The following is a 15,100-nucleotide window of genomic DNA, read 5'->3' on the forward strand; positions in this document are numbered from 1 at the left end:
TTGCCGTCGCTGACCTTCGGCGTCGGCCCCGACCTCCGGTCCCCAGCCCCGACCCCCGACCGCCGGTCCCAAGCGCCGCCCCCCGCCCCCCCGTCCCCCCCCGCCCCCCCCCCCCCCCGCGCCCTTTTCCGTCCATCCCCCCCCCCCCCGGCGGGGTACACCAGCCCTCCCCCCCACCTCGGCCTCCAGCCAGCCGCCGCCCGGTCTCCAGCCACCAACTCGGTCTCCAACAGCCGAAGCTCGGTCTTCAGCCGCCGCTCCGTCTCCAGCAGCCGCAGCTCCATCTCAGCACCGGAATCCCCCGGAAGCCGGTCAACACTGGGATTGGTTTCCGGCTTGGTCTACAAGCGTAATCCGGTGACTTCTAACCTTTGTTATTTCATTATTTCATATTTCATTCTTCGTATTATGCTAGTAGTAGCCCCTGTACCTTGACTTGCGTGGGATTTGTGGATATTGTCTGTTGTCTGTTGTTGCTGTGGTCGTTTCTTGCACTGCTTTGGATTGGGTTGTCGGCTGGGAATCTGTATTTGGGGCTGTGGGTGTTGAGTCCAGTGGGGTTTGCCCCCTAATTGAGTATAGTTTTGTTTCGGGAGTATTTCTTTGAATTTGTGTGAGCCTTGTATTTCCTTGCTGCTGCTTTGATACTACCACCGTGTATATCTTTATATTTTCTTATACTTTCGTGTAGTTGTGGCTGTGGGCGGTAATGGGTGGATAGGGTCATGTCCGAGGGGATTGGGGCGTGGGGCCGTGGTAGGGGCGGGGAATGAGGAGAGGGCGGGAGTGGGAGGGAGGCCAAGGTTTGGCCGCGGGGGGAGTAGTGGAGGGCGTGTGGATAGTGACGGTAGGCTGAGAGTTGGGTCTTGGAATATAGGGACCCTTCAGGGTAAGTCCATAGAGCTTGTGAAGATTCTTAGGAAGAGGAGGATCAACATTGCGTGTGTCCAAGAGACCAAGTGAGTAGGGTCTAAGGCTAGGGATGTGGATGGTTACAAGCTGTGGTACTCTGGGAGCGAGAGGCGTAGGAATGGAGTTGGTATCTTAGTAGATGAAGAGCTTAGAGGTCAGGTAGTGGAGGTGAAGAGGATCAACGATAGGTTGATGACAATTAAGTTGGTCATTCGGGGGTTTACCCTGAACGTGTGTAGTGCTTATGCGCCGCAAGTGGGATCGGAGGGGGAGGAGAAGATGCGGTTTTGGGAGGCTTTGGAGGAGATGGTGAGAGGCGTGCCTAGTTCGGAGAAGATTGTTATAGCAGGGGATTTCAACGGGCACATCGGGGCGTTACCGGGAGGCTTTGGTGATGTGCATGGTGGTTTTGGTTTTGGGGAGAGAAATGAAGAGGGGGCGACCCTATTGGAGTTTGCAAGGGCCTTTGGGCTGGTGGTGGGGAACTCGGGCTTCCCGAAGAAGGACAAGCACCTGATCACCTTTCGAAGCGCGATAGCCAGGACCCAGATTGACTTTTTGTTGCTTAGGAAAGGGGATAGGGCGTTGTGTAAGGACTGTAAAGTCATCCCGAGTGAGAATCTTTCGACCCAGCATAGGCTCTTGGTTATGGATTTGGGTATAAAGAAGAATAGAAAGAGGAGGAGTAAGGAGTGTAGACCTAGAATTAAGTGGGGCGGCCTGACGCCAGTGAATGCGTGGGAGATAGGGGAGAGGTTGGCGGGAATAGGGGTGTGGGAGTGTAGGTGGGACGTGGATAGTACGTGGGACAGGGCGGCAAGGTGCATCAGGGAGAATGCAAGTGAGGTGTTGGGTGTTTCTAGGGGCCGGGCCGGGCACCATCGGGGGGATTGGTGGTGGAATGAAGAGGTGGAGAAGAAAGTGGGGACCAAGAAAGAGGCGTATGCTAAGTTGGTGGAAAGTAAGGACGAAGAGGAGAAGCGGGTAAACAGGAAAGAGTACAAGCTAGCGAGGAAGGAGGCTAAGTCAGCAGTCACGGCAGCTAAGACGGCCGCTTTTGAGAGCTTGTATGCAGGGTTACAGGGGAAAAGAGGGGAGAAAAAGTTGTTTAGACTCGCTAAGGCTAGGGAGAGGAAGGGTCGTGACCTCGATCAGGTGAGGTGCATTAAGGGGGAGGACGGTAGAGTGTTGGTGGAGGACGGCCACATTAAGAAGAGATGGCAGTCGTACTTTCATAGGCTCTTGAATGACGAAGGGGATAGAGCTATTGTGTTAGGGGAACTGGAGCACTCAGAGGAGTGTCGGGATTTTAGCTATTGTAGACGTTTTAAGGTAGAAGAGGTTAGACAGGCTGTCCGCAGGATGCGAAGGGGTAGGGCGACGGGGCCGGATGAGATACCGGTGGAGTTTTGGAAGTTCGTTGGAGAGGCTGGTGTAAGGTGGTTGACTGGATTGTTTAATGAAATCTTCAGGACGGCAAAGATGCCCGAGACTTGGAGGTGGAGTACCATGATCCCTCTCTATAAGAATAAGGGGGACATTCAAAGTTGCAATAACTATAGGGGGATTAAGTTATTGAGTCACTCTATGAAGATCTGGGAGAGAGTGGTCGAGGTGAGGCTGAGACGGATAGTGTCTATTTCGGAAAACCAGTTCGGATTTATGCCCGGCCGCTCGACGACGGAGGCAATCCACCTGGTACAGAGGTTGGTGGAACGGTATAGGGAAAGGAAGAAAGATCTGCACATGGTGTTTATCGACCTGGAGAAAGCTTACGACAAAGTCCCCAGGGAGGTGCTTTGGAGATGCTTGGAGGTGAGTGGAGTATCGCTGGCATATATCAGAGCAATTAAGGATATGTATGATAGAGCGAAAACCCAGGTGAGGACGGCGGGAGGAGACTCAGAGCATTTCACTGTCCTGGCAGGATTGCATCAGGGATCTACTCTTAGTCCCTTTTTGTTTGCGTTGGTGATGGATGTGTTGACGCGGCGTATTCAAGGGGAGGTGCCGTGGTGTATGCTTTTTGCAGACGATGTAGTTCTGATAGATGAGACTCGAGGGGGTGTGAATGACAAATTAGAGGTGTGGAGGCAAACTCTTGAGTCTAAAGGGTTCAGGGTGAGCAGAAGCAAGACAGAGTATGTGGAATGCAAGTTTAATGACGTGAGGCGGGAGAATGAGGTAGTAGTGAAGCTGGAAGCACAGGAGGTATGTAAGAGGAATAATTTCAAGTATCTTGGGTCCATGATCCAGAGTAACGGTGAGATTGACGAGGATGTTTCGCACCATATTGGGGCGGGATGGATGAAGTGGAAGCTCGCGTCGGGGGTGCTGTGTGATAAGAAGGTGCCGCCCAAGCTTAAAGGCAAATTCTACAGGGTGGTAGTCCGTCCGGCCTTGTTGTATGGAGCGGAGTGTTGGCCAGTTAAGAACTCCCACATCCAAAAAATGAAGGTGGCAGAAATGCGGATGTTGCGCTGGATGTGTGGGCTGACTAGAGGGGATAGAGTTCGGAATGAGACTATCCGGGAGAAGATTGGTGTGACTTCAGTGGAGTGCAAGATGCGGGAAGCACGATTGAGATGGTTCGGACACGTGAAGAGGAGGGGCATGGATGCCCCGGTCCGTAGGTGTGAGAGGCTAGCGTTGGATGGTTTTTAGGCGGGGTAGGGGTAGGCCGAAGAAGTACTGGGTTGAGGTGATTAGGCAGGACATGGAACAGTTACAGCTCACCGAGGACATGACCCTAGATAGGAAGGTCTGGAGGACGCGAATTACGGCAGAGGACTAGGGCCAGTTTGGGTCGCTAGTGTAGGGTATTACTTGGTGGGGGTTTTATTCCTGTTATGATTTCGTGTTCCGTGTTCCATGTTTCATTACGAATCTGTGTGCTTTCCTCTGCTCTCCTCTGTTTTATATTACTTATGGGTGCCGTATTTATGTTATGTAATCTGCTTCTGTGCTTTACTATGTGTTTGTGTGGTATCTCGTGCCTTGAGCCGGGGGTCTATCGGAAACAGCCTTTCTACTTCTTCAGAGGTAGAGGTATGGACTGCGTACATCTTACCCCCCCAGACCCCACTAGGTGGGAATACACTGGGTTTGTTGTTGTTGTTGAAGAGGTGGAGGCCTTCCATATAGTGCTTCATAGGGTGTGGTCTGAATAGAGCTATGATGAGAGGTATTATACAAATACCCAGCCATGGGCAAATATTCAGCCCAATTAGTTGCATCAACAACACAAAAACACCTCAAATATGTTTCCAAACACCTGTTTACTACCTCAGTTTGTCCATCAGATTGAGGATGGTAAGCTGAGGAAGTGTTAAGTTGAGCTCCTTGTAAAGAAAAGAGTTCCTGCCAAAATGTACTACGAAATCATCTTTGTCACTAGTTATGTTGTCAGGAAAACCATGCAATTTTATTACCTCCTTAAGGAAAGGTTTAGCCACAGATTGAGCAGTGTATGGGTGTTTAAGTGTATGGGTGTTTAAGAGGAATAAAGTGGGCATACTTGCTTAGTCTATCAACTACTACCAGAATAACCGCATAACCATTTGATTTAGGAAGTCCATCAATGAAATCCATGCTGAGTTGAGACCATACTACCTCAAGAATAGGTGAAGGTTGTAATAAATCAAGTGAAGCTGCAAGATCAGCTTTACTCCTTTGACAAACATCACATGTCAACACAAACTTCTTGACATCATTTTGATACCCTTCCAATAGAATAGTGTAAGCAATCTCTTCAAGGTAGCCTCTACACTTGAATGACCCCCACTGACAGTAGAATGCCACAAAGTTATGATATTTTTCCTCAATTGAGGAACATTTCCTACCACCAACTTACCCTTTCCTCCAAGTTGGTTGTGATTCCAAGAGAACTGAGTCTTAGTAGTAAGATCAGCCTGCAATTTAGAGATAATAGCCTACACCTTAGTATCAGTAGCCCCAACATTGAGTAATAGCTTGCAACAAGTTAGAATTGGTATTAGTAATAACCAGTGTCAACAATTCAGCACCAGTGACTCTTGATAATGCATCAGCTGCTTTATTGTCAACCCCCTTCTTATATTCAATACTGTAATCAAAAGGCATCAGCTTAGTCAACCACTGCGAGTTTGTGTGTAATGTCTGCTCTATAAAATACTTTAGAGCTTTCTAATCTGTAACAAATACTGAGACCATTTGATTACTGCATAAACAATGGCTAAGAGTTTCTATCATAGACAAACATTGCAGCATGCCTAGGGGAAAGAGACCTACTGATAAAGGCTATGGGGTGACCTTGTTGCATCAACACAACAATTCCAGATCCACTAGCATCAGCCTCCACAACAAAGGTCTTGCCTGCATTCGGTAAAGCTAAAATAGGGGCATGAGTGAGTGCATCCTTGAGTTGTTACATAGCTGAAGTAGCTTCTAATGACCACTTGAAGTAATCTTTCTTTAATAGATCATTTAATGGTCTGCTAATAATACCAAAACCTTGAACAAATGTCCTGTAATATCCTGCTTAACCAAGGAAACCCCTTAGTTGCTTGAGATTAGTAGGTAAAGCCAGTTTCTAACTGTTGCAACCTTTAAAGGATCAGTAGATACCCCCTCCCCTCTTCTGAGATAAAATAGCCTAAGTATTCAATCTTTTAACACCAAAGAAACACTTAGACTGTTTAGCAAACAACTGATGTTGCTACATTGTAAGAAAAACAGCTCTTAAGTGGGCTATGTGATCATCAAAACTCTTGTTATATATCAGGATGTCATCAAAGAATACTAACACAAATTTCCTGAGAAAAGTTTTAAACACTGTATTCATAAGTCCTTGAAAGGTTGTTGGTGCATTGGACAATCCAAATGGCATCACTAAGTATTCAAAATGCCTAGAGTGAGTCCTAAATGTAGTCTTTGGAACATCTTCAAGTGTCATTCTTAGTTGATGATATCCACATCTTAGATCAATCTTGGAAAATATTTTGGAACCTCCTAGCTCATCGAAATTTGTTTTTCATAGTGTTGTAGTCTAACTAAGACCACAGAAGAAGCAAAGGGACTGCAACTAGGTTGCACTATCACCTGATCTAGCATCTGTTGTACTAACCCCTCAATTATATCTTTCTTGACAGATGGATATCTATAAAACCTTTTATTCACAGGTTCAGTAGCAGAGTGTAAGACAATTATGTGGTCAAATACACCCCTAAGAGGTGGTAGTGTAGTAGGTTCATCAAACAACTTCTTAAAGTAATAACTCTATTAGCTTAGGTTGTTCTGTGACATTTTCTTTGGATTTACTGTAGCACATTTTAACGTATAACACATTGCTGGTATCACCTGAATCATGAAGAGTTGTGATCCACCACTTAAAGCTTCCAACTGCTTGCCTGATCCCCTCAGAACATGCTTTTTGCCTTTGTACATGAACTCCATTATCAATTTTCTGAAATTCATCTTGATGCCCCCTAGTGTTAGAAGCCATTGAACCCCCAATTCTACACCACAAGACCCCAAGGGTAATAACAAAAACTCAGCAGTGCCCCTTGTTACAACCACGAGATCTGACAAACCTTGTCCACCTTCATTCCATTTCCATTAGTTGTTGCTACCATTTGTGGTGCAGTTGTCTTGATGGTACAGCCTAACAGCTTCACAACTTCAGGATCAATGAAGTTGTGAGAACTCCCAGTATCCACTAAAATATGTAAGGGCCTTTTTGCATGATATCCGGTTACCCTCAATGTTCTAAAGCCTAAAGAACCATTAAGTGCATGAATGGAAATCTCCATTTGCTCCATCTGTGGAAGTATTGCGTCATCTTTCTCTTTATGATTCTCATCTTCTGCATAGTCTTGCCCATCTTCTACTTCTTTAACCTCAAGAAGATATAATTGTTTGAAGTTTTTGCACTTATGACCTGGGACATATTTTTCATTGCAAAAATAACATAAGCCTTTAGATCTCTTCTCATTGATCTCATCTAAACTCAGCCTTTCCCTCAGTTCTTTCAGAACCATGATTCTCAAGAATGTCTTAGATTGACACCTCTGATCATTGAACTTCCTATAGGATGAGCTAAAACTAGTTGTTGTATGCTCGTACAGTTTAGCTTGAGCCTCATGTATGCTTCTTGCATCCTAGCAGATCTACACAATTGGGGTAAAGAAGTGGGATGAGTCAATTTTACAACATGTTTACCTCTTTCTTAAGCCCTCCAAGGAAGCAGCTGATTGCATTTTCTTGGGACAACTTGACTCTGGTTAACATACTTTCAAACAAAGCATGGTACTCTCTTACAGATCCCGTTTGCTTAATTTCTTTAATTTCCTCCATTGGATCATCAAAATCCAACCCAAATCTTTCCACCAGTGCTACTACGTATTCATTCCAAGTACGAGGGGAAGTGTATTGCCTGTACCTCAAAAAGACTGATGCCATTGTATTACTTCACCGTCCAGGTGCACGGTAGTTAAACCAATTCTTTTCTCCATTGGAACTTCATCAAAACTGAAAAGTTGTTGTTCAACCTTAAACAACCATGACTTCACATCATCCCCTGAAAACTTTGGGAAATCCAGTTTAGAATATCTGGAGATGCCCTGTTTCTGAAATCCCATTGGATTGGAATCCCTAAATTCCTCCTCCCATGGTTGTCTTTCCCTCGAAGTTCCGAGTCCGACCTCAACAGGTGAACTACCCCTGCGATTCGTCACCATTTGCTCCTTCAATTCCGTAACTATTCAATCCAATTGCTTCAAATTAGCCACTTCAGAGTTGAGAATTCCAATTTCTACATCAATTCCTTTAAATCACCTCCATCCACTGTTGAATCACTCCCCGAATCACCATTTGCACGACCTTCCTTCGCCATTGTTGCCGAGAATCAATGGCTCTGATACCACAGATAGCTGAAATCAGGGAAACCCTGATGGATTCCGAAATTCAGTAACTGCACAGGCGTAATTACCGAGATTACTCAAGTAGATCAGCTCATTAATGGAAGATAAAAAGAAGATGAAATAGAAATTGAATTAACAATTGAGAATATTAATCATAATGCTTGGTCATTTGTGTACAATTCTCTATATATTGACTTGAGAACCTTCTAGACACTAACTGAATGAGATACCCACTAACTCAGGTAACTAACTGCTGATCTGGACTAACTAACTTGGTGACATGTACAGCAGTAACTGATAATGTGACATGCCTCATTTTTGTGTATCACATGCCACGCCAAAGAAGAACAATTTTGGGCAGCCGGCACTACCACTGGCACGCCGTGCCAAGGCCTACCCCGACCCGGATTTTGTCTTATTTTTGTAATCCGAAACCCAATAGGATGACGGGTATTTTCCCACTACAATATAAACCCTTCCTCCACGTTTTTGCAACGGTTGGTCTTTTTTTATTGAGGCACAAAGCAGAGAACAAAGTTTCACCATTAAGTTTCTTTTCTCTTTGAATTTCTTAGTCTCTTCTTTAGATGAAAACACTGAATTCTTGTGTTTTTGTTAGTATGAGTGGCAAAAACCCTTGTTCTGGGATTGAGGCTAAGCATATAATTGTGTAGCATAATTTTGATTTGGTAGATCTATCATATTGGTTGTTCCTATGCTCTTGCTCTTACTATTTTGGTGTTTCGCCAGAATTGAAATATATTTACAATCGTTTTTTTTTTCGAAATTGAAAATATATTTATGATCTTTGTGTGAATCCGGAAGGAGAATCATCAAGATAAAACAAAGAGTTTAGGGAGCGAGATCTCTTCTTTAATAAAAGAAAGGGTAGATTTGCGTCTAGGATAGGAATATACCTAGAACGCCTCATTCAAGGAGGATATCTTCATGCATCTAAATTGAGTCATCACATTTTCGCTCAACGATGTAATTGTGAAGTCAATTTAGGTAGATGATTCGAGGATCGGAAGATAAACATAATATCAACTCCGTAAATCAACAACCAGATAGACTACTTAACCTATGAAAAAGACATGTTATATATGATTGCAAGAAATGCCTTAACCCTGGAATAGTTCCTAAATATTGATTACAACATCTTTAATCAACTTGTTATTCTATTATTAGTTCTAGAACTACAAAATCAAACAACTTATTTGATTACTTATACACTTGCTTGAAATCACAGTACAAATTAATTAGACAGATCGCTAAATCACAAGTCCTTGTGGGTTCGATATCCGTCTTGAAAGAGCTATCATATTGCTTGTACGACCACGCACTGCATGAGCGTTTGGACGTAACACAGAACCTTAGTTGACCATTTCTCCACCCCCAAGAACCCACTCCCTTTGTTAAGCTAACCTGATTTTTTTTTGAAAAAAAAAAAAAAGAACGCACTCTTTCGGTACTCAGTTTTGTTTCCTTTTCTCCACAGTTATTTGTCAGGGTTTAGCATGAAAAAGCATAAAGATTGGCATTTAGAAGCATATAAATACTCTTGCATACTAACCTCCTTAAAAATTGAAAAAAAACATGTAACAATTTAATGTTGCTAAGTGTAAAGATGTGAAATTCAAATACATGATACTGGTATCCTAGACAGATTAGGATGCATATATTGTAGACCAAAGAAAACCTCAGCGAATATCTAATGGAACACAGTTCATCAATGATAACGACATTTATAATTGGATTACTGAAAAAAGAAGAAATTGTGGAATTACTTGCTCCACCATGGATGTTTTTATGTACCAAGGTGCAACAGCATTACACCTGATGTTGTCTTTAGCCCACTCACATGCCAAATATTTTGTAAGTTGATTAATTGCTCCTGTGGACAACATTCAATCGAAAAAGATGATGAAATTTTAATATTTCATCACGACACTCCATATCAACCTTGAAGTCTTTAAAATGGAGAGATATTACCTTTTGTTGCTCCATGTACAGACATAGATTTCAATGAGACAAAACCTGAGACAGAAGAAGTGAACACAACACTTCCAGCCCCAGATGCTTTCAGAAGGGGATAGGCCAGCTGACACAGATGAAAACCAGATTCAAAATTTGTTGCCATGAGGGTGGAAAACTCTTCGGCTGTAAAATCCACCATAGCTTTGCGAATATTGGTCCCCACGTTGTTTATCTACTGAGCAATGAAAGAAAGCCAATTAGTTCATTAGCGCATGCAACATGGTCAATAAAGCTAGATGTATCATATGTTCAAAGATATTTGTATTAACTGAGATGCCAGGTCAACGTTATGAATGACTAGTAAAATCACACGTGTATAAATTAAGGAGCAAAAAGATATATGCCGCAATCTAACCAATGATGATCACAATACCACAAAATCTCCTACCCGTTTAGTTGTTACCTATATGCAGCTAGGCAAATGCTTGTTTGCCAATTTTTCTCACGCTTCAATACTAACAAATAATTCAGCTGCATCTCTTGCAGAATAACCCAATTAGCAATTTAATGTTGGTATATGAGTTCTATATGCACCGGCAAAGTCATTTATAATCTGGGGCAGGCCAATTATACAAATTTCAAACCGTGCCCCAAGCCCTCACAGATTTCTCGGTTATAAAAGAGTAGCCATATATAAGCTAAAACAGAAAGCAGTAATTAGGAAAAATGATTTAGGAGCGGCCAAAAGGAGCACAGAGAATAACAACAACCAAAAAGGGCAGCCCGGTGCACTAAAGCTACCGCTATGCGCGGTGTCCGGGGAAGGGTCCCACCACAAGGATGTATCGTACGCAGCCGTACCTTACATTTCTGCCAGAGGCTGTTTCCAAGGCTTGAACCCATGACCTCCTGGTCAAATGGCAGCAACTTTACCAGTTACTCCAAGGCTCCCCTTCAGAATAACAACAACCAGAGCTTCTTAATTTGGTCAAACAGATAAAAAACTTTCCAGAAACATCCTATGAGCCAGAACCATTTTGTGGAAGATTGCGGCCCTACTCACTGAAATTTCTTACAACAACAACAACAACAACAAATCCAGTATATTCCCATATAGTGGGGTTTTGGGGAGGGTATAATGTACGCAGTCCATACCACTACATCCGAAGAAGTAGAGAGGCTGTTTCCGATAGACCCCCGGCTCAAGAAAAAGGACCATGACCTTAGTCAAACATCGCAAGCATACAACATGATTAAATAACAACGGTACAACAACCCCAAAAAAGTACATTAACCAACAAAAGGCACCACCCTCCCCCAACCCTAGCACTACCAACCAAGCGACACGAAACTCACCTAACTCCCGCCTATGACTTGACCACACCCCTTAGCCCTCTACCCTAATACTCTTCCTCCAAACCTTCCTATCGAGGGTTATGTCCTCAGTGAGCCGTAATTGCTCCATGTCATGTCTAATCACTTCTCTCCAGTATTTCTTCGGTCTACCCCTACCCCGCTTGAAACCATCCAAGGCCAACCTCTCACACCTACGAACTGAAGCATCCATGCCCCTTCTCATCACATTCCCAAACCATCTCAGCCTCACTTCCTGAATCTTATCCTCCACCGATGCCACTCCCACCTTGTCCCAAATAGTCTCATTCCTAACCCTGTAAGCCCTCGTGATACCACATATCCAATGCAACATCCTTATTTCTGCCACCTTCAACTTCTGGACGTGAGAATTCTTAACAGGCCAACACTCCGCGCCATACAACATAGCCGGCCGGACTACAACTCTGTAGAATTTGCCTTTAAGCTTGGGAGGCACCTTCTTATCGCAAAAAATTCCCGAGGCGAGCCGCCATTTCAACCAACCCGCCCCAATACGATGAGAGGCATCCTCGTCAATCTCTCCATTCCCCTAAATCATAGACCCAAGGTACTTAAAACTATCCCTCTTACAAACCACCTGAGACTCCAACTTCACTACCACCTCGTCTTCTTGCCTCCTGTCACTAAACTTACACTCCAAGTACTCCGTTTTTGTCCTACTCAACTTGAAACCTTTAGTTTCTAGGGTTTGTCTCCAAACCTCTAACTTATCGTTAACACCTCGACGTGACTCATCAATCAAGACTACATCATCCGCAAAAAGCATACACCATGGCACCTCACCTTGAATACTCCGTGTCAACACATCCATTACCACAACGAATAAAAACGAACTCAGGGTCGAACCCTGGTGCAACCCAGTAAGTACCGAAAAATGCTCAGAATCCCCTCCCACAGTCCTTACCTGAGTCTTTGCCCCCTTGTACATGTCCCTAATCGAATAAATGTACGTCACAGGGACCCCCCCTCACCTCCAACAATCTCCAAAAAACCTCCCTAGGGACTTTGTCATACGCCTTTTCCAAGTCAATACCTCTTCCTCTCTATAGACTGCTCAACCAGCCTCTGCACTAGGTGAATTGCCTCAGTCGTCGAGCGACCAGGCATAAAACCAAACTGATTCTCCGAAATCGACACTATCTTCCTCAACCTCCGCTCCACCACCCTCTCCCAAATCTGCATCATGTGACTTAACAACTTAATACCTCAGTAGTAGTTGCGACTCTGAATATCACCCTTGTTCTTATAAAGAGGAATCATCGTGTTCCATCTCCACGCCTCGGGCATTTTAGCGGACTTAAAAATGTTGTTGAATAAGTCGGTCAACCACCTCAACCCCGTCCCGCTTGCAAACTTCCAAAAATCCACCGGAATCTCATCAGGCCGCGTCGCCCTGTCTCTTTGCGTCTTGCGAATAGCCTCACAGACCTCCTCCACCTTAAAACGCCGATAATAGCCGAAATCTATATATTCTTCAGTGTGCTCCAACTCCCCTAGTACAATGCCTCTGTCCCCTCATCATCCAGGAGCCTATGAAAATACGACTGCCATCTTTTCTTAATAAGAACGTCATCTACCAAAACTCTGCCATCCTCCCTCTTAATGAACTTAACCTGGTCCAGATCCTGACCCTTACACTCCCTAGCTTTGGCAAGCCTATACAGCCTTTTCTCCCCGCCCTTCTCCTTTAGTCCCTCATACAATCTCTCAAACGTTGTCGTCTTAGCAGTAATTACCGCTAACTTAGCCTCCTTCCTAGCTAACTTGTACTCCTCCCTGCTCATCCGTCTTTCCTCTTCATCCTTACCCTGAACCAACTTTACGTAAGCCATCTTCTTCGACTCCACCTTCTTCTTAACTTCTTCATTTCACCACCAATCCCCCCAATGCCGGCCAGACCAACCCCTCGAGGCACCCAAAACCTCTCTAGCTATCTCCTTGATGCAACTCGCAGCCGTATCCCACATACTATCCACGTCCACCCTACATTCCCAAGCCCCCATCCCCTCCAACCTCGCCCATATCTCCAAAGCAGTAGTCGGGCTCAGGTCACCCCACCTGACTCTAGGTCGACCCTCCCTACCCCTTCTCTTTTTTCCCTTCTTAATAATCAAGTCCATCACCAGAAGTTTATGCTGGGTCGAAAGGTTCTCACTCGAAAATACCTTACAATCCTTACACAAAGCTCTATCCCCCTTCCTAAGCAGCAAAAAGTCAATCTGCGTCTTGGCTAACTTACTACGAAAAGTAACCAGATGCTCCTCCTTCGGAAAACAGGAGTTCACTACCACCAACTCAAAGGCCCTCGCAAAATCCAAAAGAGCGGCTCCTACATCATTCCTATCCTCAAAGCCAAAGCCTCCAAGTACCTACCCATATCCTACCGGTAAAGCCCCGATGTGCCCATTGAAGTCCCATCCTATGAAAATCTTCTCTGAGCTAGGCACGCTACTAACCACCTCGTCCAAAACCTCCCAAAATCTCCTCTTCTCCTCTTCGTCCAGGCCCACCTGTGGCGCATAAGCACAACAGATGTTCACCATAAGCCCCCCAATGACTAACTTAATAGTCATCACCCTATCGCTAACCCTATTAGCCTCCACTACCTGCTCCCTAAGCTCTTCATCCATTAATATACCTACACCATTCCTACGCCTCTCATTACCCGAATACCACAACTTGTACCCATCCACATCCCTAGCTTTAGAACCTACCCACTTAGTCTCCTAGACACACGCAATATTGATCCTTCTCTTCCTAAGGATCTTAACCAGCTCTATCGACTTACCCTGAAGGGTCCCTATGTTCCACGACCCTACTCTCAACCTATCATCTCTCGAAACCCCTCACCTAATACCTCCGCCTCTCCACCTGACCCCAACCCCACAGGACATGACCCTATTCCACCATTTATCCCCCAAAGCCACTACTCAATACCGGACAACAAGATAAAGATACACAACAACACAACAGTAAAGGCACCCGCAAAGCACAGAATACCACTAAAATACACAAACAACAAATAGTAGGCACTAAATTAACAAGCAGATTAATCAACACCGAAAATACATGATAAAATAAAAACAAACAAAACTCCACCAACAGAACAAAGAAACAGTAGGAAAACCGTAGGACAACAATAGCAAGCCCGCACAAAACTACACAACAATATCTATCAATAACCAGACCAGGCACTTCTACGCCGGCGCCGGCGTCAGCCGAACCAGTCAGAGACCGTTTGAAGTGGACGTTAAAAGGCAAAAGAAAAAAGCAGAAAGAGTAAGAATGATCAAAAGAAATAAAGCAGCCTTCACTGAAATTTCTTACAAATTTACAAAATTGTTGACGGTGATGTTAGGTTGTTAACAAAGGACAACAGATAGACATAAGAAATTGGGAGGCAGAATTTTGTTTATCAATCTTTGAAGATACATTTTTTCTCTTCTTTCAAGATCCTTGGCAACCTTTACTCCAATTTATTCTCCATTGCCTAACCCTCAATTGTCTTATAAAACTGTGGTCTCCTCACTATTCTCCAATTGGTTTAGCCATATTTCTCCTCCCCTCCTTTCATCTATTCCCCTCTCATTACTGCTTCACAAATTCAAGAACAGTTGTGGGACGTTGTTTGAGTGAACCCATCAACATTTAGACTTCATCTCAAATGCCACAGCAAACCGATATCCCAATAGATTTCAACTTGATGTTGCTCGAACAGTAAAATAGGCAGATTAAAAACCATCATAAGTCCAACAGCTCCCCACCAAGCTCAGTTCAGTAATAAATTAAGATCAATCAATAAACCATCTATTTGTTCCAATTGGTTGAGGCCGATTATATGAATCAATCATATCCATTCGGCTGCACCCTTTTAGTCTACCAACGGTTTACACATAGAAGATTTAAGGCAATTAGAA

At 44.2% G+C, this 15,100-nt stretch overlaps 1 protein-coding gene across 6 annotated transcripts in view; it reads right to left on the reverse strand.

Annotated features, from left to right (window-relative positions):
* The window catches only part of LOC107873489 (tropinone reductase homolog At5g06060), a 42,313-nt gene that overhangs the window by 14,441 nt on the left and 12,772 nt on the right, over nt 1–15,100 (reverse strand). For 5 of the 6 annotated variants that reach the window (XR_007056967.1, XM_047414672.1, XM_016720351.2 and 2 more), the window contains 2 exons: nt 9,804–10,020; nt 9,599–9,705 (listed from right to left, as the gene is read on the reverse strand). Coding sequence is in view for 5 of the 6 variants with exons in the window: in XM_047414672.1 (XP_047270628.1) it covers nt 9,599–9,705; nt 9,804–10,020 (324 nt within the window). In the remaining variant the exon portion in view is untranslated. Of the gene's footprint in view, nt 1–3,960; nt 7,862–9,598; nt 9,706–9,803; nt 10,021–15,100 lie in introns of those variants that run through there. The other variant, XM_047414673.1, reaches the window with a different exon arrangement.

Source organism: Capsicum annuum, chromosome 6, assembly GCF_002878395.1.
Source record: "Capsicum annuum cultivar UCD-10X-F1 chromosome 6, UCD10Xv1.1, whole genome shotgun sequence".
Classification (NCBI taxonomy): Eukaryota; Viridiplantae; Streptophyta; class Magnoliopsida; order Solanales; family Solanaceae; genus Capsicum; species Capsicum annuum.